Below are 24393 nucleotides of genomic sequence, written 5' to 3'. Positions count from 1 at the left end.
TACCAAAAAATGCAAATAATAAAAAACTGTGGAATATAGCAAAAATAGTGCTTAGGGATAAATTAATAGCACTTAATGTATTAGAGGAAAAAAAAAAGATCTAAAATCAAAACCTAAGATTACACCTTAGGAGTCTAGAGAAAGAAGAGCAAATTAAGCCAAAGGCAAGCAGAAGAAAAGAAATAAGAACTTCTGCAGAAATCAATGAAATTAAAAACAGGAAAACAATATAGAAAATCAGTGAAACCAAAACTAGTTATCTGAAAAGATCAACAAAATTGATAATCGTCTAACAAGGCTAATAAAAAAATTAGATGACATAGATGACCAATATAAGGAAATGAAGGAATATTATGACAACTCTATGTCCACAAATTTAATACATTAGATAAACTTATCTCCAATGACACAAACCATAAGAACTCACACAAAGATAAAAATGTAACCTGAATAAACCTATATCTACTAAATAAACTAAGTCAATAATTAATATCCTTCAAAAGAGAAATCACTAGGCCAAAATGGTTTCACTGGTGAATTCTACCAAACTTTTAAAGAAGAATTAACAGCAATCCTCCACAGGATCTTCCAAAACATAAAGCAGAGGGAACACTCTTAACTCATTCTGTGAGACCATTACCTTAACACCAAAACCAGTTAAAGGTATTACAAGAAAGGAAAACTACAGACCAATATCTCTCATGAACATAGATCCAATTACCTTCAATAAAATATAAGCAAATCAAGTCCAACATGGATAAAAATAATTATACACCATGACCAAGTGAGATTTATTCCAGGTATCCAAAGCTGCTTTGACATTAAAAGATCAATTAATGAAATTTATGACATCAACAAGCTAAAGAAAAAATATCATATTATCATATCAACTGATGCAGAAAAAGCATTTGTTAAAATCCAACACATATTCATGATAAAAATAGTCTCAGTAAACTAGGAATAGAAGGAAATTTCCTCAATGCTTGCCACCTATGATCAGGAAAAAGGCAAGGACGTCTCTGAGATCTCCTATTTGATGTTGCACTGGAAGTTCTAGCTAGCACAATAAGAAGAGTAAAGTAAAGAAAAGAAGGATAAGATGTATAATTGGGGAAGGAAAAATTACATCTCCTTTGTTCACTGAAGAAATGTTTGTCTATGTAGAAAATCCCATAGAATTGATAACAACAACAAAAAACTCTTGGAACTAAAAAGTGACTGTAGCAACGCCACAGGAAACAGGATTAATATTTAAAAAGTCAATTGCTTTTCTACATACTGGCAATGAATAAAAGGACTTTTAAATTAAAAATAACATTTACACAAAAAAATAACATTTACAATACTCTCCCCAAAATAAAGTAACTAGGTATAAATCTAAAAAAATCTAGGTATAAATCTAGACAAAATTTTATACCTTTCACAAAAATTAACACCAAATAACCTGTAGACCTACATGTAAACTGAAGAAACTATAAAATCTCCATAAGAAAACATAGGAGAAAACTTACATGACCTTAGAATCAGTGATGAGTTTTTAAAATACAACACCAAAAGCATGATGAATGAAAGGAAAAATTGATAAGTTAGATTTAAAAAATGTTTTTTTAAATGTGAACTCTGTGAAAGACTATTAAGAGAATGAAAAGACGAGCCATACACTGGGAGAAAATAGTTGCAAAATATCTATCTGATAAAAGGCTTGCATACAAAATACAGAGAACTCTTAAAATTCAACAATAGAAAACAAACAACTCATTTAAAAACTAGGCAAAATATCTAAGCAGATATCTCACCAAAGAAAATATACAGGTGGCAAACAAGCATAGGAAAAGATGCTGAATATAATTCGTTATTAGGGAATTGCAAATTAAACAATGAGATACCTTTACCTACTGGAATGTCTAAAATTGAAAAAAACTTACACGCCCAATAGCTGATGAGAACGCAGAGTAAAAGGGAACTATCATTCACTTCTGGTAGGAATGCAAAATGGTACATCCAATTTGGAAGACAATTTGGCATTTTCTTTAAAAACTGAACATAGTCTTACCATAAGATCCAGCAAGCATACTCCTGGATATTTACCCAACTGATTTAAAAACTTATGTCCACACAAAAACCTGCACATCGTGCAAAACTGTAAGCAACCAAGATGTCCTTCAACAAATGAATGGATAAACAAACTGTTACAACCTTACAATGGAATGCTATTCATCAATAAAAAAAGAATTACAAGATGTGCAAAGGTATAAATAAATCTTGCATGCATATTATTAAGTGAAATAAGCCAGTTCCAAAAGAGTAGAGAGTGTGTGATTCCATTTATATCACATTCTGGAAAGGGAAACAAATCATAGAAATGGTAAACATATAAAAAATGGTTTAAATAGTTTAACAAAGGGGATTTATTAGGGCAGTGAAGCTATTGTTTATGATACTGTAATGGTGAATACATGACAGTATGTATTAGTCAAAAAAGAACTTGACAGTCGTAATGTATGAAAATAAAAATAATTAATTTAGGCGGTCAAGGAATCCCAGGTTGGATTGCGGAATGTGGCAAAATATTCTAACTGCATTAAAAATGTATGAAACAACCTCACTGAAAAGTATGAAGGGAAAGTTGCTGCCCTAAGTAACTTTAGAGATGAGTATTATAAGATTAAAGTCAAAAGAAACTGCACATAAGTTCTGTACCCTAGTTGGTACAGTTGTTTCCCACAGTAGTACAGTTTCACAATTCTGAAACCACTATCCATGTATACTGGAATTGAACAATTAATTAAATAGATTGGTGGATGGTGGGAGTCAAGTTTCTCATTATTAGAGTGGGATGTTACAAGTAAGCAAGGGGAGGATAATGTGATAATGGATTAGAGTTGGAAACATCAGCATAAACTCACATTGACCTTTATATAGCTACAGATGGCTACAAATATAAATATTCATGGGTATGTGTACACACACAGTTTAATATACACTTACATATTTCATTGTTCGGTTACTTGAGAAGGCCTATAAGTAACAACTCCCCTGTAGCAACAAGCATACCTAGCACTGAGATCTAAGTTTCTTTCTTTCTTTCTTTCTTTCTTTATTTATTTTTGGCTGCGTTGGGTCTTCATTGCTGTGCGCAGTTTTCCTCTAACTGCAGCGAGCAGGAGCTACTCTTCATTGCGGTGTGTGGGCTTCTCATTGCGGTGGCTTCTCTTGTTGTGGAGCATGGGATCTAGGCACATGGGCTTCAGTAGTTGTAGCACGCGGACTCTAGAGCATAGGCTCAGTAGTTGTGGTGCACGGGCTTAGTTGCTCTGTTGCATGTGGGATCTTCCTGGACCAGGGCTTGAACCCGTGTCCTCTGCATTGGCAGGTGGATTCTTAACCACTGCGCCACCAGGGAAGCCCTTAAGTTTCTTTTTTTAATTTTATTTTTCTAAACTGAAGTACAGTTGATTTACAATGTTGTGTCAATCTCTGCTGTGCAAAAAAGTGGCTCAGTTATACACATATATATATAGTTTTCATACTCTTTTCCATTATGGTTTACCCCAGGATATTGAATACAGTTCCCTGTGTTATACAGTAGGACCTTGTTGTTTATCCATCCTATATACAATAATTTACATCTGCCAATCCCACACTCCTAGTCTTTCCCCCCCCCACCCCTTCCCCTTGGTAACCACAAGTCTGTTCTCTATGTCTGTGTGTCTGTTTCTGTTTTGTAGATAGGTTCATTTGTGCCATATTTTAGATTCCACATATAAGTGATATCATATGGTATTTATCTTCCTCTTTCTGACTTACTTCACTTAGTATGATAATCACTAGTTGCATCCATGTTGCTGCAAATAGCATTATTTCATTCTTTTTTATGGCTGAGTAATATTCCATTGTATATATGTGCCACATCTTCTTTATCCATTCATCTGTCAATGGACATTTAGGTTGTTTCCATGTCTTGGCTATTGTGAATAGTGCTGCTATGAACACAGGGGTGCATGTATCTTTTTATTTATGTATTTATTTATTTATTTTTGGCTGTGTTGGGTCTTCGTTTCTGTGTGAGGGCTTTCTCTAGTTGTGGCAAGCGGGGGCCACTCTTCATCGCAGTGCATGGGCCTCTCACTATCGCAGCCTCTCTTGTTGCGGAGCACAGGCTCCAGACACGCAGGCTCAGTAGTTGTGGCTCACGGGCCCAGTTGCTCCGCGGCATGTGGGATCTTCCCAGACCAGGGCTCGAACCCGCGTCCCCTGCATTGGCAGGCAGATTCTCAACCACTGTGCCACCAGGGAAGCCCGCATGTATCTTTTTGAATTATAGTTTGGTCCAGGTGGATCTAAGTTTCTTAAAATCATCATCTAATAAAAAGAACTAGGGTTATTTGGAGAAATGGCTGATTCTAGAACTAAGGCAGTAGATATACAAAATGAGTCTGGGGTATGTTGTAGTGTCAGAAAGTAAGGTCTGAAGAATATGTTAAGGGACACCACAAATGTTGCATTTGGCAAAATTCATACTGAGAGAAACTAAACAAAACACAAATCCTTTCTTTTTTTTTCAAAAAAATTAATTGCAAGGAAAAAGAGGTAAAAGGGAAGGAATTACAGATTAAAAAAGACTTAAGAGACATAAAAAACAACTGTAGTGATTAGATCCTATTCGGACACTGATTCAAAGAAACTAATTTTTTTAAAGTATATATCTGCTAGGTAAATATGAAAAATACTTGGGCATTTGAAGATTACTTATTTAAGTTTTTAGAAAAGTATTATATTGGATTTATGTAACATAAAGAGTCTGTCTTTTATGAAGTCATATGAAAAATTTAGAAATAAAATGGTATGATGTTTTGAATATGCTTCCAGTTATTCCAGTAGCAAGAAATAGGGGAATGTGAGGGTACAACTGGAACCAGATTGTATTGAAGCTTGTTGATGCTGAGTGTCAGGTATACTGGGTTCATTATATTATAGAATAAAGAGAACTGGGATCTCTTTATTGTTGTATATGTTTGATAATTTCTGTAATAAAAAGTTTTTATTGTAAATATCATGCCATTAAATTTGAAATCCTAAGTGAAATTGACCACTTAAAAGTGGTCAATTAATTATTATTAATCAAACAATATAAACTGAAACAGTATTCAAAACTCAAGCTACCATCAAATATTCCAGCACAAGGCAGTTTTGGAAGCCAGTTTTACCAAATATTCAGGGAGAAACAAATTACCATCTTATGTAAACTCTTCCAAAGCATATAAAAACGGTCAATTAGTCAACTCATTTTGCCAGGCTATTGCTCCTTGATTCGAAAACCAGATGAGAACACCCCATGAAAAGAACACTTAAGCCATGCTCACTCACATAGAAGCAAATATTCTAAATAATTTCATAGCATATTCAACATAGCAGTGAATTAAATGAACAAATGGGCTGTGTCTGAGGAATAAAAATATGATTTAACATTAGAAAATAATTTCAATTATAATTCCCTGTACAAATTAGAGGAGGATAAACACTTGATCACATCAATGGGTACATAAAAGCCTTTGAAAGAAATTCAACAAAAGTTTGTGGTTTTAAAAAAAAAAGTAAGCTAACATTAGAATAGAACTTCAATTTCCTAAAGTCTATTGCAAACACATTTAAATGTGAAATACTAGAAGAAATTCCATTAAAGCCAGGGACAGACAACACAGAAATGAATGTTCTCTCCTCTACTGTTCAAAACTGCACTGGGACACATAAAGCAATGAATGTCAAAATAAAAAGAAATATGAATATTGAAAAGAAAGATAATATTTGGTGACAATATTATCTATAAAATATGTGGAGTATTTGAACGATTGAGAGACTTCAGAGAAATGTATATGGAAGATCATTATAGCAAAATCAAGAAGCTTGCCATCTAAAAGCAATAACTAGTTAGAACATGAAATAGAGAATACCTCATTCACAATGGCAACAAAGTCAAGAAAATTACCTAAAAAGAATCCTAACAAACATGTACAAGATATTAATGGAGGCAAATATAAAAGCTTTCTTATTGATTCAGCCAGAAGTCCCAAATAAATCGAGCAGTGAAACATATTCATTAATGGGGAACAGAAGATTACAAAGATGTGAATTATACTTAAATTATTTACTGATTTAGTGTCTTACCTGTAGATGCCAAGATGACCATCAGGTTCAGATTGCGGACTTCCACTCCCCAAATCAATTCTCAATAACTATAGAAAGGAGGGGGGCGGAAATCAACAACAAAATCTAAACAACAAAACTTGAGACACCCCTGGGGAAGACTGATGGCTGTGAGGAGCTCTTTCCTGTGTTTGGGGAGGAGGGGTGGGGAGAAGCGTGGAAGTTGGGGAGGGGCTGTAGGCTGCAGAGATGCAGATGGCAGGATGGATAAGGAGAAAAGATTTTAAACTTCTGCCTTTTTCATTGAACAAACCAGAGGCAGGCCCTCTGACCACAGATACCAGTAGCCCTGGGATAGTATCAGGACAGCAGGAGAGATGAGATAATTGAGGTAGTAGGGCCCCAAAGTCTGTGCTAATAACCACCTGAAACCATTTTAGTGTGTTAAAATCAAAAACAAATGGAGACTAACCTTGAAAAATTCCCTGAGCAGATAAAACCAATTTAGTCATACAAACAAAGCTTAATTTAGCTTATTTTTCAGGACTGACTTGATCTGGGTCACTTCTTGCTTATGCCTCTGGAAATCATAAGCAAAACTTAAATTGTTTCCCAAAATTGATATGAGGTAATCACTAACCAATTCCCTATCATTTAAGAAAATTCAAATATTATAACCAACCACTGTGAAGAATAAACAGTCACTGTCTTCCCACTATATAAGCTGCTTTATAACAATATACCCCTGAGCCTCATTCCATGTTTGGTTTGAGTGCTCTGTGTTCACAAACTGTCTTTTTGGCATGCACAGAATAAACTTTTACTAATTACTACTCCAGTGATTCATTGGTTTTACTTCTGTTATTTCCGAACTTTTGACAAGTGACTGAGGACTGGCTTTTCAAAAAATTATTTTCATAGAAGATAAAGAATGGACTGGAAATAGAACAGGAGCTATCAGAGTGATCCACACACTAAGTGTAGGTATTCTTTCATGAAATTTTATATATATTCTAAATATACACTTGGTAGAGATGTAAAAAATTTTTTTACTAGGAATGAGGATTAAGAAAATGAAAGTTGGTGCTCTGGACTATGAAATGTTAGATAATTTCAAACGAGCAGGACCTCCCCTAATGCTGCTGCTCAGCCTCTTCCGTGCAGAAAATGAATCTTTTAGAACAAAATGTTTCCGAAGTCTGGCTGGCTGGTGAAGAGACTCCATTGAAAGGTTTGCTTCTTCTCTGACCCTCCCCCATGGTCAGGGGCACTGCAGCTCCCCAGCTAGAATCTAGTTTGTGCTACAGAATCATTCTCTACAAGGGATGCAGCTGACCAGATGCTCAGAGCTGACAGAGAGGGAGCTCTCCCAGCCAGCATTTAACCAAGGACCCAGGGGCCAAGTTGAGGACCCTCAGGAGTGAGGACTGAGGCTGGGGCATCCTCCCAGAAGGTCCAGACTATCCAGCTCCACACCTGATGACAGTTCTGGGAGACCCCTAGCAGAGCTGTCAGGCTGTGAGCCTCCCTCAGTTCTGCCCTGGGGATCTCAGAGCAGTGAGAGCCTTGCCTGGAAGGGGACATACTCAGGTCACAAGAGGGAGGAGTCTCAGGCCCTGCCGGGAGCCAAGGTGAAGATCTTTTTTTTTTTGGAGGGTGGTTGTCTCTGGCCCATTCCATTCTTTCAAGGTGAAGATCTTGAAGGAGCATTGAAGGAACCTCCCAAACCAGAAGAGAGGGGTCCCAGCTTTACCCTGTCCCTGCAGTCAGCTCCCATTGGCCCCAAGTCAGAGGGATGTGGAAGCCCCTGACTTCCTTCTGGGGAAGCAGGGAATGCAGGTCTCAGGGAAGTGAGGCTTGGATAGAGAGATGTGTCATTAGATCAGCAGAGAAAGGAGTCCCAGTACCTGCCAGGAGTCAAGACAAGGACCCTGAGGAAGGACGGAAGGGACCTTCAACCTCAGAACAGTAGTTAGCCCTACTCTGTCCCTGCTATAAGAGTAGGGAGGACCCAACAAGCTGTAGCCTGATATGGTGTCCTCTGTCTTCTGCTGGGGGAGATGGTCTCAAGGAGGGAAAGGCATTGATCTGAAGGGGCTGGACTCAGGTAAGGAGAAGAGACGGCCCATGAACTGTCAGTATTCAAGGTGAGGACCCTGAGGGAGAACTGAGGGGACCCTGGACCCCAGAGCAGAGGGGGCTCTGGGAGGCCATGGGGCAGGATGATCACATGTAGCATTTCCTGACATCCGGGTCTCAGAGAGACTGGGGACGTGGTACAAGGGGTGGGGCCTCAGGTGGGCAGAGGGGAGAATCCCAGCTCCGGCGTGGAGTTAAGGTGAGGGCCCTGAGGGAGGACTGAGGGGACTCTGGACCCCAGAACAGACTTGGCCCTTGGAGGCCATAGGGTGGGATGAGCACGTGCAGCACTTCCTGACATCCGGGTCTCAGAGACGCTGGGGAGGGGGTGTAAGGGGCGGGGTCTCAGAGACGCTGGGGAGGGGGTGTAAGGGGCGTGGTCTCAGAGAGGCTGGGGAGGGGGTGTAAGGGGAGGGGTGTCTGGTGGGCACGGGAGAGAATCCCAGGTCCTGCGAGGAGTCAAGGTGAGAGCATTGAGGGAGGACTGAGGGGAACACGGACCCCAGAACAGAGTGGGCCCTGGGAGGCCACAGGGCGGGATGAGCACGTGCAGCACTTCCTGACATCCGGGTCTCAGAGACGCTGGGGAGGGGGTGTAAGGGGCGGGGTCTCAGAGAGGTTTGGGAGAGGGCATAAGGGGCGGGGTCTCAGGCGGGCACAGGAGAGAATCCCAGGTCCTGCGAGGAGTCAAGGTGAGGGCCCTGAGGGAGGACTGAGGGGAACATGGACCCCAGAACAGAGTGAGCCCTGGGAGGCCATAGGGCGGGATGAGCACGGGCAGCACTTCCTGACATCCGGGTCTCAGAGACGCTGGGGCGGGGGTGTAAGGGGCGGGGACTCAGAGAGGCTGGGGAGGGTGTGTAAGGGCCGGGGTGTCTGGTGGGCACAGGAGAGAATCCCAGGTCCCGCGAGGAGTCAAGGTGAGAGCACTGAAGGAGGACTGAGGGGAACATGGACCCCAGAACAGACTTGGCCGTTGGAGGCCGTAGGGCGGGATGAGCACGTGCAGCACTTCCTGACATCCGGGTCTCAGAGTCGCTGGGGAGGGGGTGTAAGGGGCGGGGTCTCAGAGAGGCTGGGGAGGGGGCGTAAGGGGTGGGGTCTCAGGCGGGCACAGGAGAGAATCCCAGGTCCTGCGAGGAGTCAAGGTGAGGGCTCTGAGGGAGGACTGAGGGGACCCTGGACCCCAATCTGAGGAAACCCCACAGACTCCTGCCTCTCAGTCGGCCCTGGGAGGACCCGGGCGGGATGGGCACCGGGGAGCAGGTCCTGATTTCCGCATCCGGGTCTCCAAGAGACTGGGGACTTGGTGGAAGGGGCGGGGCCTCAGGTGGGCAAACGGACGATCCCAGGTCCTGCCGGGAGTCGAGGTGAGGACCCTGTGGGAGGATTGAGGGGACCCTGGACTCCAATCAGAGGGGGCCCTGTGAGGCCCTGGGGCGGGATGACCACAAGTAGCATTTCCTGACATCCGGGTCCCAGAGAGAGTGGGGACTTGGGGTAAGGGGCAGGGCCTCAGGTGGGCAGAGGGGGGGATCCCAGGTCCTGCCGGGCGTCAAGGTGAGGACCCTGAGGGAAGACAGAGGGGACCCTGGGCCCCAGAACAGAGGGGACCTCAGAGGAGCTCGCCCATGCTGTCAGCCCTGGGAGGTCCCGGGCAGGGCTGACTTGACGTTGCAGGCTCTCACCTCTGCCACGTGGTTGGGGATGGAGGCGTCTTGGGATGCGAAGACCTTGGTCTGAGGGGAAACATCAGGTCAGCAGAGGGAGGAGTCCCAGGATCTGCCGGGGTCAAGGTGTGGACCTCGAGAGAGGACTGAGGGGAGCCCAATCCCCGGAACAAAGGGGGACCCACAGAGTCCGGCCCACCCCTCCTGCCAGCATCGAGGGGCCCAGGGCTGTGCCACAATCTACACCCGAGGTGCGCCCTCCATTCCTCTTACAGGGGCTCCAGGAACCGGGAGGCGAAGGCCCAGGTCTGAGGCACGTGTCCTCAGGCCACAGAGCAGAGGAGGCCCAGGCAGCGCCAGGAGTCAAGGTGAGGTGCGCGCCCTGAGTGTGCACCCAGGGGCTCCCCCTCCCAGAACAGAGGGGACCCCACAAGGCCCAAGTCACCGCACCTCCCCACAGCCCTCTCAGCCCCGGTCGGTACCTGGGGCTGCGCTGGCTGCACCCTGAGGAGCCACCTCGCTTCCTTCTTCAGGTTGGCAGGGGACAGGCCGCCCAGGAGGAGCGCCCCTGTGAGGCCCGAGGGCACCCCTCCAGGCGAGCCCTGTAAGTGGCCTTTGTCAGAGCTGCCCAGGGTGCGTTTCTCCGCCGAGGCCGCTCACACTCCCTCTCTTCCCCAGGTCCTTGGTCCCCACCTGTCACCCCTGCCCACACTGCAGTCGGCTTCCAGACACCAGTCATCATGCCTCGTGCTCCAAAGCGACGGCGCTACATGCTTGAGGAAGGCCATGAGGCCCAAAGTGTTCCCATGGCTGTGCAAGAGGATTCTTCCTCATCCTCCTCCACCTGCTCCTCCTCTTTTCCCTCCTCCTTCTCCTCCTCTCCCTTTCACAGTCCTCTGATCTCGAGCTCCCCAGAGGAGCCTTATGCTCTTCTTGAGACCCTGAGTCCTTCACAGAGCCCTTCGAGTGATTTCCCCTCCCCATCCCCCACTGCTGTTGTCTCTACTCCATTGAGCCAATCCGACGATGGCTCTAGCAGCCCAAAAGAAGAGGGTCCGAGCACCTCGCAGGCCCTGCCAGATGCTGAGTCCTTTCTCAGAAATGCGATTGATGACAAGGTGGGTGATCTGGTGGAGTTTCTGCTCCTCAAGTATTACACCAAGGAGACGATCACAGAGGCAGAAATGCTGAATATCATCATCAAAGATTACAAGGAACACTTCCCTGTGATCTTCAGTGAAGCCTTGGAGTGCATGCAGCTGGTCTTTGGTATTGATGTGAAGGAATTGGACCCCAGCGACCATTCTTATGTCCTGGTCACCACCCTGGGCCTCACCTATGATGTGATGCTGAGCGATGGGCAGAGCATGCCCAAGACCGGCCTTCTGATATTTATCCTGAGTATAATCTTTATGAATGACAACTGTGTCCCTGAGGAGGAGGTGTGGGAATCGCTGAATATGATGGGGGTGTGTGCCGGGAGGGAGCACGTTATCTACGGGGAGCCCAGGGAGCTCATTACCAAAGTATGGGTGCAGGAGCAGTACCTGGAGTACCGACAGGTGCCCAACAGTGATCCTGCATGCTATGAGTTTCTTTGGGGTCCCCGGGCCCACGCGGAGACCAGCAAGATGAGTCTCCTGGAGTTTTTGGCCAAGGTCAATGGAAGTGACCCTAGATCCTTCCCTCTGTGGTATGAAGAGGCTTTGAGAGATCAGGAAGAGAGAGCCCAGTCTAGATTTGCCACCACAGATAATACTACTTCCATGGCCAGTGCAAGTTCTAGTGCCATGTCCAGCAGCTTGTTCTGCCCTGAGTGAAGTCTAAGGCAGATTCTTCACTTTGTGTTTTAAGAGGGCAGTCAATGATCTAAGTAGTAGAGGGCCAGACTTGGGATGAGGGAATCATAGTGAATAACATCTTTCTGTTTCTGTTCCATTGGGTGACTTAGAACTTTATCTTCCTTTATTTTTGGTATTTTGAAATGTTGTTGCTTAACTAGAAAGTCTGCTAGCCTCAGAATCTAAGTTTATGAATGACATTGGTCACACATTTATTGTTTTCTGTCCAGTTTAGGAGAGTTTTGCTATTTTGTAAAATGAATTGGGAAACCTTCCATTTTATTTGTAGTCTGTAACAAGGTAAGATGGCATTAGAATAGGAATTTCCTTGGAAATGTGAAAAAGCTTAGTAAAATAGAGAAAAAAATTAAGTGGTTTATTTTTTAATTCTCATCATTTTTAGTGTATTCTGTAAAATTAAGATATGTACTTGGATTTTCTTAGCTTATTCAAGAATGTAGAAGAAATTAAATAGTAATAAATGAAATCTCTGCTCACTGGCTCATTTATTCCACAGACCTTCATGGAGCCTCTGCTCTCCGGAAGGCCCTGTGTTAGTAGTGGGGACACTAAGAAAAGCAGGACACACCCACACCTAGAGTGATGGTCTAGGAGCCACAGTCACATGAGGAAGATGTAGAGATGTCCCCTAAGTCCCACAGAACAAGGGAAAATGGGACAAGGCAGTGGGGCTCCAGGAGCAAGCACTCAAGTGTAAGCGCACCAAACCAGGGCAGTTTGGGGCTTTGGGAAGCAGGGGTTCCTTCTGTGGGAGGTGACGGTAATGATGCTGGGTGGTGGCAGTGGCCAGACTCCCAGACGGTATATCTTAGGAGTGAGAGAAAAACCTAGATAGAAAAACTGCTCTTGGCAGAGAGAAATCACCAGAGAGAAATCACTTCCTGGGGCAAGTAAGGAATTTGTCCTGTACTCTTGTCCCAGTGCAGTTGAACACAAGACATAGCTGTTTTATAAATATCATCTGCAAGGGTTTCCTGAGAAATAAGGGTGAATATCTTTTGAATGATGCCCAGAAGTCACTGTGCAGGCACCCTTTTCCCTGGCCTGGGAGAGCCAGTGATGACTCTGTTAGAAGACATTTTAATTAGATTACCTTTAATGTAATTTGGCCAGTTCTGAGCCATGTATAGATTTGGGGGGGATTAATGAAAATAGCGATTTGGATGGAAGAGCAGCTGGGAGGTAGGGACAGAGTTGGTCTTTGGCTCAAATTCTAGGAGCTTTGAGTTGCATCCAGCTGGGGAAGACTTCCCTACACCTAAATTTAAAAATATATCCTCTAAGAAGGAAAATTTACTGAGTTTTATTTACAAAGCAGCAAGCATGGTTGGCTGATTTTGGTATTACATGTCCTATTGCATTGAGTATTCTCTAAGATGTACTGGATGACAACAGCAACAACTTCTGGAGTAGAGGGTAGGAGGGCCTGGGGTCAAATTAATAATAGAAATACAGTAGTCCCCCCTTATCTGCCAGGGATTATGTTCCAAGACCCCCTGTGGGTGCCTGACACTGTGGAGAGTACTGAACTTCACATATACTACGTTTTTTTCCTATACTAATGGGTGAGTAGCATATATAGTGTGGATATTCTGAACAAAGGGATGATTCATGTCCTGGACAGGATGGAGTGGGACGGCATGATTTAAAACTTATGAATTGTTTATTTCTCGAATTTTGTATTTAATATTTTCAGACCCTGGTTGATCTCAGGTAACTGAAACTGCAGAAAGCAAAATGGCGGATATGGGGCAACTACCATAACAGCTAATCATTAAAGATTGAACCAGGCACTGTGTGAGGTGCTTTACAGACATTACATACATTCCAGCAGTCCTACAAGACAGGGCTCATCAAACCCACTTGCTTCACAGATGAAAAACCTGAGGCCATAGGGCTTGGTAATTTTCCCATGATTACATGGTTAATAAGTGACAGGGCAGGGACTGGATCCCTAGTCTAAATTCGTCTGGAGCCTGTGCTTTTCCCACTCAACCCCAGCCTGATACCAACCTTCTGACTCCAAATCATTTCTCTTATCAGTACTCCATAAATTCTCTCAGGTGACCAAAAGAAGGACCCTATGCCCAAGGTACTAAAAGCAGTCCTAAAGAAGGAAGGTGACAAAGTCAATCAAACAGGATTTGGGTATTGTTTGTGGGCTTTATTAACATAGGGTCCTCCTGCCTGAGTTCCAGGGTCCCCTGAGAGCTGAGGTGCCAGATGTCTGTCTAGTCCCAGCACCTTCCCACATGACGGCACCCATCCCCTGATCTTCCCCTATGTGCCCTCCAGTCCAAGTCTGGAAGCTGACTGACTTACCAGCTCATCACTGCTACCTCTTCTGAAATCTGTGCCCACTCCCAACGAAACAGCCCATATCTCTTGCCCTCCCCCTGACATAAAGCATTTCTACTCCTGGCAGAAGTACCCAGGCTGTCTCAACCCACTGCCCACTTACAGTGTCCCTTTGGCATAAGTGTTCACATTGGACAGTGATGTTTAGACATCTGGCATTACCTCTGCCCCCCACCCAGGTATCTTCAACAAACTCTCTGCTTTCTAAATGAGTTTATGAGTAGAGTCTAACTTGGCATGTAATTGATCAGTTCTTGGATATAACCCTGAAGTTAGAAACCACCCTGATATTTGCAGCAGGATTTTAATGGAGCATCTTATTTGAAACTGGCCATGAACACATGGCACAGATTAATGAGCTTACCTAGGAGGTCAAAACCCAAAGCCTCCCTCAAGAATTAATATTGTTAAAATGGCCATACTACCCAAAGCAATCTACAGATTTAATGTGATTCTTATCAAATTACCCATGACATTTTTCAAAGAACTAAAACAAATAATCCTAAAATTTATATGGAACCATAAAAGACCAAGAATTGCCAAAGCAATCCTGAGGTAAAAGAACAAAGCAGGAGACAAAGCAGGAGACATAGACCTCCCAGACTTCAGACAATACTACAAAGCTACAGTAATCAAAACAGCATGGTATTGGCACAAAAACAGGCATACAGATCAATGGAAAAAAGAATAGAGAGCCCAGAAATAAACCCACACACCTACCGTCAATTAATTGTTGACAAAGGAGGCAAGAATATACAATGGGGAAAAGACAGTCTCTTCAGCAAGTGGCGTTGGGAAAGTCGGACAGCTGCAGGTAAATAAATGAAGTTAGAACACACCCTCACACCATAAGCAAAAGTAAACTCAAAGTAGCTTAAAGACTTGAATATAAGACATGACGCCATAAAACTCCTAGAAGAGAACATAGGCAAAACATTCTCTTACATAAATCGTACCAATGTTTTCTTAGCTCAGTCTCCCAAGGCAATAAAAATAAAAGCAAAAATAAACAAATGAGACATAATCAAACTTACAAGCTTTTGTACAACAAAGGAAACCATAAACAAAACAAAAAGGTAACCTACAGACTGGGAGAAAATATTTGCAGATGATGCGACCAACAAGGGCTTAATTTCCAAAATACACAAACAACTCATACAACTCAACAACAACAACAACAACAAAACCAAACAACCCAATCATTGTTTTTGACAAGAAATCTACTCTTATCCTTATGTTTGTTCCTCTGTAGTAAAGTGCCTTCTTTTCTCTTGGTGCTTTTAAGATTTTCTCTTCATCACTGATTTTAAGTAACTTGAATATTGTGGGCCTTGGTATAGTCTTGTTTTCCATATTTCTTGTTCTTGGCATTCTTTTGCTTTTTGAATCTGTGGGTTTATAGTTTTTATCCAGTTTAGAGATTTGTCATTCAAATATTTTTTCTATCTCCCATTTTTCCTCCCCTTTGGGGTTTCCAAATATATGTGCATAGGTCACTAGAAGTTGTCTCACAACTTGCTAATGCTCTATTCATTGTTTTCAGTGTTGTTTTCTCAGGGTGTGTTTTTTCTGGAAAGTTTTATTGCTATATCCTCAAGTTCACTAATCTTTTTTTCTTACATGTCACATGTGCCATTAGTCCAAACCAGTATATCTTTTCAATTCAGACATTGTAGCCTTCATATCTCAAAATTTATTTAGGCTCTTTTTTATGTCTTTCATGTCCCTATTTAGCATGTTTAAAATTTTGTCTTATCATTTGAACATATGGAACACAGTTATATATAACACTGTTTTAAAGTCCTTGTCTACTAACTCTATCATCTGCCTTATTTCTGGGTCAGTTTTATTTATTTTTCTACTCATTACTGTTCCTACTTTCCTGCTTCTTTGAATGGCTGGCAATTTTGTTTTCTGTTTTTGTTTTTAAGATTTTTTTTTTGATGTGGACCATTTTTAAAGTCTTTATTGAATTTGTTATAATATTGCTTCTGTTTTATGTTTTGGTTTTTTGGCCCTGAGGCATGTGGGATCTAGTTCCCTGACCAGGGATCAAACCCACACCCCCTGCATTAGAGGGCAAAGTCTTAACCACTGGACCACCAGGGAAGTCCCGGCTGGCAATTTTGACTGGATGTCAGACATTGTGAATTTTACTTTCTTAAATGCTAGATATTTTTGTGTTTCTATAAATAAATATTCTTAAGCTTTTTTCAGGGACACAATTAAGTTACTTGGAAACAAGTTACTGGTCCTTTTGGGTCTTACTTTTAAACTTTGTTAAGTGAGATAAAAACAGTGCTTAGATTATGGCTAATAGTTCCTCTCTTTTAAGGCAAAACCACTCTGTGTATTCTAACTGAGCCCGGTGAACTAGGAGGTTTTCCACTCTGACTAATGGGAACAGGAATAATTCCCAGATCTGCATGATCTCTGGAGATTTCTCTCTGTGGAGCTCTCTCCTCTCTGGAATTTTGTCCTGCAAGCTCTTGCCACCTAGCATCCCCTAGACTCCCAGCTCCATCTCCTCAACTCAAGAAGATGTCCAGGCTCTCCATTATACACTGTGGCCTACAATCTTTCTCTGGGCAGTAAGCTTGAACAATCTTAGGGCTCACCTCACTTGTTTTTCATCTCTTAGAGAACACTGTTCTTTGCCTGATGTCCAATAAACTGAAAATCATTGTTTCATGTGTGTTGTCTGTTTTTTTTTTTTAGTTGTTTGAGGTAGGTGTGTAAATTTGGTCCCTTTTACTCCATCATGGCTAGAATCAGAAGTCCTATAATCCAAATATATAACCTAAATTTTCTACATATGACAGTGTCCCAGTATTTCAACCTATTCAATTTAAAACCAAATTGAAATGCTGTGGTACACATATATATGTTAATATAGACATATGTACAAAAAACTAAGTATATACAGTGAAATAGCAACAATATTTTTCTTTTGCTAGTAGAAATATAAGTGATTTTTAAATTCTCTTATTTGTGCTTTAATATGTCTAAGCCATCTAAGGCACATAAGAATTACCATTATAATAACAAAATACTTTATATATTTAAAAATATGAATTAGATTACCAAAAATAAACACCCATTATCTAGATGTTTTGTTTGTAATATTGATTAACTTCCTGATGGATTCTATTCAGCCCCTGGTATTCTTACTGATTATGTAACTGTAAATTAAAAAAAAAACTGTGAAATCCAATTAGTAGGCTATGAGTTGTCATCCAACTTCTCTCAGTGTTTCAAATACAATCCCTCACAGATAAGAATCGATCATATCTTTAAAACCATCCTTTCAGAAAAACTAATAACAAACTTTAAAAGGGGAAATTATATTTAAGTCTTATTCCCAATGACATGATATTGGATCTAATATTTATAGGAAGGATTGTATGTAGGCAATACTGGCAGGAGGAATTATCATGACTACTGTCATTATTTTGAGTGTTGTTTATATGTCCCTTGTCAAAACTTGTTTATATTCTCTTGTAACACCTCATAATAAATTGTTATTTAAAATATGTTTTTCAGTCATGAATGCCATTAATTCTGAATCATGAGAGAAAGTGCACTTTTTAAAAACATTGATTTTCCTAACTATGAAGTAATATTTTCATAACAACGACTCACATTTTCTTTAATGGACTATTATTCAGCACAGAGCTTCTAAGTTAATACGTGCTTGTCTTTCAGAAACTGAACACCATGTAAAAAGAACTGTGATTTTTAATTTTTATTAAAACTTCTCTGCCGTAGATAATACACGCTTGGTTGTTACCTATATCTTTCATACTTCCTTTGTGCATTGACAATTTCTCCATTTTAACACTGTCATTCACACACTGTCCTAATAAAGCCATGAATGGTTTCTCTAATATTGATATGATTCCATATTCTTGTGCCTCAGGAATTTTCTTACCACTGTATCATTTTTCCTTTGTTCTTTTTGAAAACTCATTAATCCCTGTTTTTTACCAAACGATTTTGTTCCAAAGATGTTTCTGCAGATTTTCAGTTACAAAAAATGTGCACATAATTTATTTGCAATGGCACAATCTTATAATATTTTTATTTTTCCTTTTAAAAATATAGGTTCACATTCTCCAAAAAAGAATAAAATAGAAATAATAAATACCAGTATCTTTACCAACACTTTTTTAAACCAACTTTGTTTTATATATAACCAGAATTTTCTCCTTGCAAAACAGTAACTATTCCTTATTTTTGCACATTATCACCTTGTCCCTTTACATGCATTTGCTGTAGATCTACATGATTTGCTCATTATTCCAAACTTTTAAACAATTACACATTACTACTACATTACAAGACATTTATTTATGATTTAGAATATGTGTTCTGTCATTTTTACGCTTTCTGAAAACTCATGTAACATATATCCCTTAGTCTATATCTACAGTTCCTTATACTTTAACAGTGTCCAAAGCCATTGCTTCTCAACAACTTTTTAAATATCACTGGGTATTTCAGTTTCTCTGATCTTTTCAAAGAAACAGCTTTTGTGACCATTGATATTAATTACTATTTTCCTAATGTCAATTTCACTGATTTCTGCTTTTACCTATATAGTTCCCACCCTTCTGTTGCCTAGGGTTTAATTTACTTTTCTTTTTATAGTTTCCTACAGTGGAAACTTAGATTATTGAGTTGAGCTGTCTTGCTTTCTAATTTAAGCATTTAATGACATAAATTTCTCTCTACATACTGCATCAGCTGAGCCCCACAATCTCTAATATGTTGTAGTTTTATTTTAATTCCCTTCAAAATATTTTCTAATTTCCCTCAAGAATTTATTGTGAAACATGAGCTAGGCAAAATGTGTTTAATCTCCAAATGTTTGGAGAATTTGCAGATATCCCTTGTTGTATTCTGTAATTCCATTATGAGTAGAGAATATACTTTGCATGATATAAATTCTTTTACATTTGTTAAAGGTTGTTTTATGGTCTATCTTGGTGAATATTCCATGTGTACCTGAAAATAATATATATTCTTCTGTTGTTGTGTGAAGTGTTCTCCAAATGCCAATTAGATGAAGTTGGTTGATAGTGCTATTTGAGTCCTTCAATATCCTTGCATATTTTCTGTCCACTTTTTCTAACATTTACTCATAGATGAGTGTCACAGTCTCCAAATACAATTGTAGATTTGACTATTTGTCCTTTTAGTTCTATCAGTTTTTATTTCATGTATTTTGAAGCTCTGCTTTTAGGTGCATACACATTTAGGTTTGTTATGTCTTCTTGATGAATTCTTATGTAATGTTATGTAATGTTCCAGTTTATCCATGATAATTTTTTCTTCTAATGAAATCAATTTATTCTGATATTGATGTAGTCACGCCAGGTTTTTAATTTCTTATTTTAATATTTAAAAATTATTAAACAGTAAAATTATCTTATTTCAGTGTACAGTTAAAGCTCCTGTATAGATTCATGTAACCACACTACAATCAGGATTCAAAATAGTTCCATAACTGCCCTCAAACACACACACACACACACACACACACACACACACACACACACAAACTCCCTTATGCTGTTCCTTTATAGTCTTACCCTCCTCCCACATCTAACTTTGACAACCACTCAACTGTCCTCCATTACTGTACTTCTGTGTTTTCATAAATCTCATATAAATGGAAGAACAGAGTATGTAACTTTCTGAGGCACTTTCACTCAGGAAAATTCCTTTGAGGCTCCTTCAAGTTGTGTGTATCAATAGTTCATTCCTTTTTACTGCTCAGTGGTAGTCCATTATATGGATGCACCACAGTTTGTTTATCCATTCACCTATGGAAGCACACTGGGGTTGTTTCTAGATTTGGGCAAATATGAATGGAGCTCTTATAAACATTCATATGTAGGTTTTTGTATGAACATAAGTTTTTATTTCTCCCTGGAGTGGCTTTACTGAGTCATATGGTAAGTGTATCCTTATTAAAAAATTACCAAATCATTTTCCACAGAGCTGTGTCATTTTATATTCCTACCACTGTGTATGAGAGTTCAAGTTGTTCTTCATCCTTGGTAGCACTTAGTAATATCATTTTAAAAAATTTTAGTCTTTCTCAAATATGTGTTATGATATCTCATCACGGTTTTAGTTTTCATTTCTCTTATTGCTAATGATATAGAACAACTTTTCATGTGCTTATTTTCCATCCATATTTCCACTTTGGTGATGCGTCTACTGGCATCATTTGCCCATTTTCTAAATTGGGTTGTTTATTTTCTAATATTTGAGTTTTGAAGGCTGTTTATATTTTCTGGATATGAGTCTTTTATTGGATATATAATTTGCAAATACTTCCAGCTTGACTTTTCATTCTGTGTTTCTCAGAAAAAAAGTTTTTAATTTTGAAGAAATCCAATTTATCATTTTTAAAATTTTATGAATCATGCTTTGGGTGTTGCGTTTAAGACCTCTTTGCCTAACTTCAGGTTGTGAAGATTTTCTCCTTTGTTTTTTTTTTTTTAAGTTTTATATTTTTCATTTACCCATTAGATTTATTACATATTTGTGTAAATTATGAGGTTTAGATATTCATTTTTAACATAAGGTCGTCTAATTGTTCCAATACAAATTATTGAAAAGACCAAATTTCTCAATTAAATTGTTTTAATCTTTTATAAAGTCTCCATAGTTCATATTTGTGTTGGTCTATTCTGGACTCTCTATTTAGTTCCCTTGATCTATGTGTCTATTTCTTAGCCAATATCACATTGCACTTATGACTATAGCCTTATAGGAAATTTTAAAATCAGCTAGACTGATTTGAATGTGATTCTTCCAACATTATTCTACATTTTCAAAATTTCTTTAGCTATTCTAGTTCCTTTGCCCTTACATAAAATTTTTGAATCCTCTTGTCTATACCAGCAAGAATTACTGCTGAGATTAGTTTTTAAACATTTTTATTGGAGTATAATTGCTTTACAATGGTGTGTTAGTTTCTGCTTTATAACAAGTGAATCAGCTATACATATACACATATCCCCATACCTCCCCCCTCTTGCATCTCCCTCCCACCCTCCCTATCCCACCCCTCTAGGTGGTCACACAGCACTGAGCTGATCTCCCTGTGCTATGTGGCTGCTTCCCACTAGCTGACTATTTTACATTTGGTAGCATATATTAGTCCATGCCACTCTCTCACTTCATCCCAGCTTACCCTTCCCCCTCCCTGTGTCCTCAAGTCCATTTCCTGTCCTGCCCCTAGGTTCTTCAGTACCTTTTTTTTTTTTTTAGATTCCATATATATGTTAGCATACAGTAGTTGTTTTTCTCTTCCTGACTTACTTCACTCTGTATGACAGACTCTAGGTCCATTTACCTCACTACAAATAACTCAATTTTGTTTCTTTTTTATGGCTGAGTAATATTCCATTGTATATATGTGCCACATCTTCTTTATCCATTCATCTCTCAGTGGACACTTAGGCTGCTTCCATGTCCTGGCTATTGTAAATAGAGCTGCAATGAACATTGTGGTACATGACTCTTTTTGAATTATGGTTTTCTCAGGGTATATGCCCAGTAGTGGGATTGCTGGGTCATATGGTAGTTCTATTTTTAGTTTTTTAAGGAACCTCCATACTGTTCTCCATAGTGGCTGTATCATTTACATTCCCACTAACAGTGCAGGAGGGTTCCCTTTTCTCCACACCCTCTCCAGCATTTATTGTTTATAGATTTTTTGATGATGACCATCCTGACTGGTGTGAGGTGATACTTCATTGTAGTTTTGATTTGCATTTCTCTAATGATTAATGATGTTGAGCATTCTTTCATGTGTTTGTTGGCAATCTGTATACCTTCTTTGGAGAAATATCTATTTAGGTCTTCTGCCCATTTTTGAATTGGGTTGTTTGTTTTTTTGATATTGAGCTGCATGAGCTGCTTGTAAATTTTGGAGATGAATCCTTTGTCAGTTGCTTCATTTGCAAATATATTCTCCCATTCTGAGGGTTGTCTTTTCGCCTTCTTTTTGGTTTCCTTTGCTGTGCAGAAGTTTTTAAGTTTCATTAGGTCCCATTTGTTTATTTTTGTTTTTATTTATATTTCTCTCGGAGGTGGGTCAAAAAGGATCTTGCTGTGATTTATGTCATAGAGTGTTCTGCCTATGTTTTCCTCTAAGAGTTTTATAGTGTCTGACCTTACATTTAAGTCTGTAATCCATTTTGAGTTTATTTTTGTGTATAGTGTTAGGGAGTGTTCTCATTTCATTCTTTTACATGTAGCTGTCCAGTTCTCCCAGCATAACGTATTGAAGAGGCTGTCTTTTCTCCATTGTATATTCTTGCCTCCTTTATCAAAAATAAGGTGAGCATATGTGCGTGGGTTTATCTCTGGGCTTTCTATCGTGTTCCATTGATCTATATTTCTGTTTTTGTGCCAGTACCATACTGTCTTGATTACTGTAGCTTTGTAGTATAATATGAAGTCAGGGAGCCTGATTCCTCCCGCTCCGTTTTTCTTTTTCAAGATTTCTTTAGTTATTTGGGGTCTTTTGTGTTTCCATACAAATTGTGAAATTTTTTGTTCTAGTTCTTTGAAAAATGCCATTGGTAGTTTGATAGGGATTACATTGAATCTGTAGATTGCTTTGGGTAGTATTGTCATTTTCACAATTTTGATTCTTCCAGTCCATACTGCTGAGATTTTGATTGGCACTGCTTTGAATCTATATATCAATTTGGTGAAAGTTGAGCTCTTTATTATGTTGAGTCTTCAAGTCCATGAACAAAGTATGTCTCTTTATTTAGGTGTTCTTCAGTTTCTTTTATCAGCATTTAGTAGTTTTCAAAATATAGGTTTTATATATGTTTTGTTTGCTTAATATTTAAGTCTTTTGGGGGAGCTATTGAAATGGTATTTAAAAATATTTTTTTTCATATTTTGTCATTATATGGAAAATGATTAGTTTTTGTGCATTGACTTTGTATCCTGCAACCTTGATAAACTCATTTATTAGTTCTAAGATTTTTTTTATAGTTTCCTTGGGATTTTATTGGTAGACAATTATGTCTCTGAGAATAGGGACAGTGCTATATGTTTCCTTCCACTCTGTTTGCTTGTTATTTATTTTCTATTTTCATTCTAATGGTAAGAATTCTACTAAAGTCTTCAATATAAGTGGGAAGAGTGGACATCCTTGCCTATTTCTTGATCTTAGAAGGCATTCAGTCTTTCCCTATAAACATTGATATTAGCTGTAGATTTTGTATATGTACTGTATCATATTAAGTTCCTATCTATTTCTTGTTTTCTGAGATCTTTTTACTCACAAAGCAAGTTGCATTCTGTCAGATGCTTTTTTCCTTCAATTGAGATGATCATAAAATTAGTCTGTTAATAGTGGTATTTCATTGATTGTGAAATATTGAACCAGCCTTGCATTCCTCAGATAAACTCAGCTTGGTCACGATATATTATTCTTTTCATACATTACTAGAATGTATTTGCTAATATTTTGTTGGAAATTATTGCATCTTATGTTCACGAACTGTATTGACCTATAGTTTTCTTTTTTAGTACTGTTGTCACACAGTTTTCATATTAAAGGTAATACTAACCTTATAAAATGAGTTGGGAAATGTTCCTTCTGCTTCTATTTTCTTGAAGAGATTTTTTAGAAATGATGTTAATTCTTTTTTAAATATTTGGGAGCAATCTCCAGTTAAACCATCTGAGTCTACAGATTTCTATTTCAAACAAGTTTACTATGGCATCAATTTCTTTGGTAGTTTTAGTTCTATTCTGATTATTCATTTTATTTGGGGTGCTTTGGTAGTTTCTGATTTTTGAGAAATTGTTCAATTTTATCTAAGTTCTTGAATTTATGTAAATACATTTGTTCTCCTTGTTTCTTGTTTTCCTTCTTATTTCTGCCATATCTGTAATGATATCCCTTGCTTAATTTCTGATATTATTGGGTCATTCTTCTTTACTTCACTTGTCTATAGTTTTATCAAATTTTTAAAATTTTTCCAAAAATTATCTTTGGTGTCCTTGATTTTCTCTCTTTGTTTTCTCATTTCAATTTCATTTATTTCTGTTGTTATTTTTAAATTCATTTTCTTTCTGATTTGTTACTTTTTTTCTTTTTTTCCAGTTAATTAAGGTAGAAGCTTAGACTATTGCACTGAGACCTTTTTTTCTTTTTTAGTCTAAATATTAAA

At 39.4% G+C, this 24393-nt stretch overlaps 1 protein-coding gene and 1 long non-coding RNA gene across 4 annotated transcripts in view; both read left to right on the top strand.

Annotated features, from left to right (window-relative positions):
* LOC309651832 overlaps positions 1 to 24393 on the top strand; it is a 437596-nt gene that overhangs the window by 254889 nt on the left and 158314 nt on the right. The gene's annotated exons all lie outside the window — the stretch shown is intronic.
* Positions 9404 to 12291, top strand: MAGEA10 (MAGE family member A10). Of its 3 annotated transcripts, XM_082444895.1 has the most exons (3): positions 9404 to 9653; positions 10229 to 10326; positions 10632 to 12291. In XM_082444895.1, exon 3 carries the CDS (start codon positions 10694 to 10696, stop codon positions 11771 to 11773), a length of 1080 nt encoding a protein of 359 aa, XP_082301021.1. In that variant the 5' UTR covers positions 9404 to 9653; positions 10229 to 10326; positions 10632 to 10693; the 3' UTR covers positions 11774 to 12291. The 3 variants fall into 3 exon arrangements, with proteins under 3 accessions (XP_082301021.1, XP_082301020.1, XP_082301019.1); XM_082444894.1 differs by having other exon boundaries at positions 9404 to 10079; positions 10229 to 12291; XM_082444893.1 differs by having other exon boundaries at positions 9404 to 10326.

This window comes from Balaenoptera physalus (assembly GCF_965194825.1).
Source record: "Balaenoptera physalus genome assembly, chromosome: X".
Classification (NCBI taxonomy): domain Eukaryota; kingdom Metazoa; phylum Chordata; class Mammalia; order Artiodactyla; family Balaenopteridae; genus Balaenoptera; species Balaenoptera physalus.
Note: the sequence above shows the minus strand (reverse complement) of the source record. Positions and strands in the feature narration are given on the sequence as shown.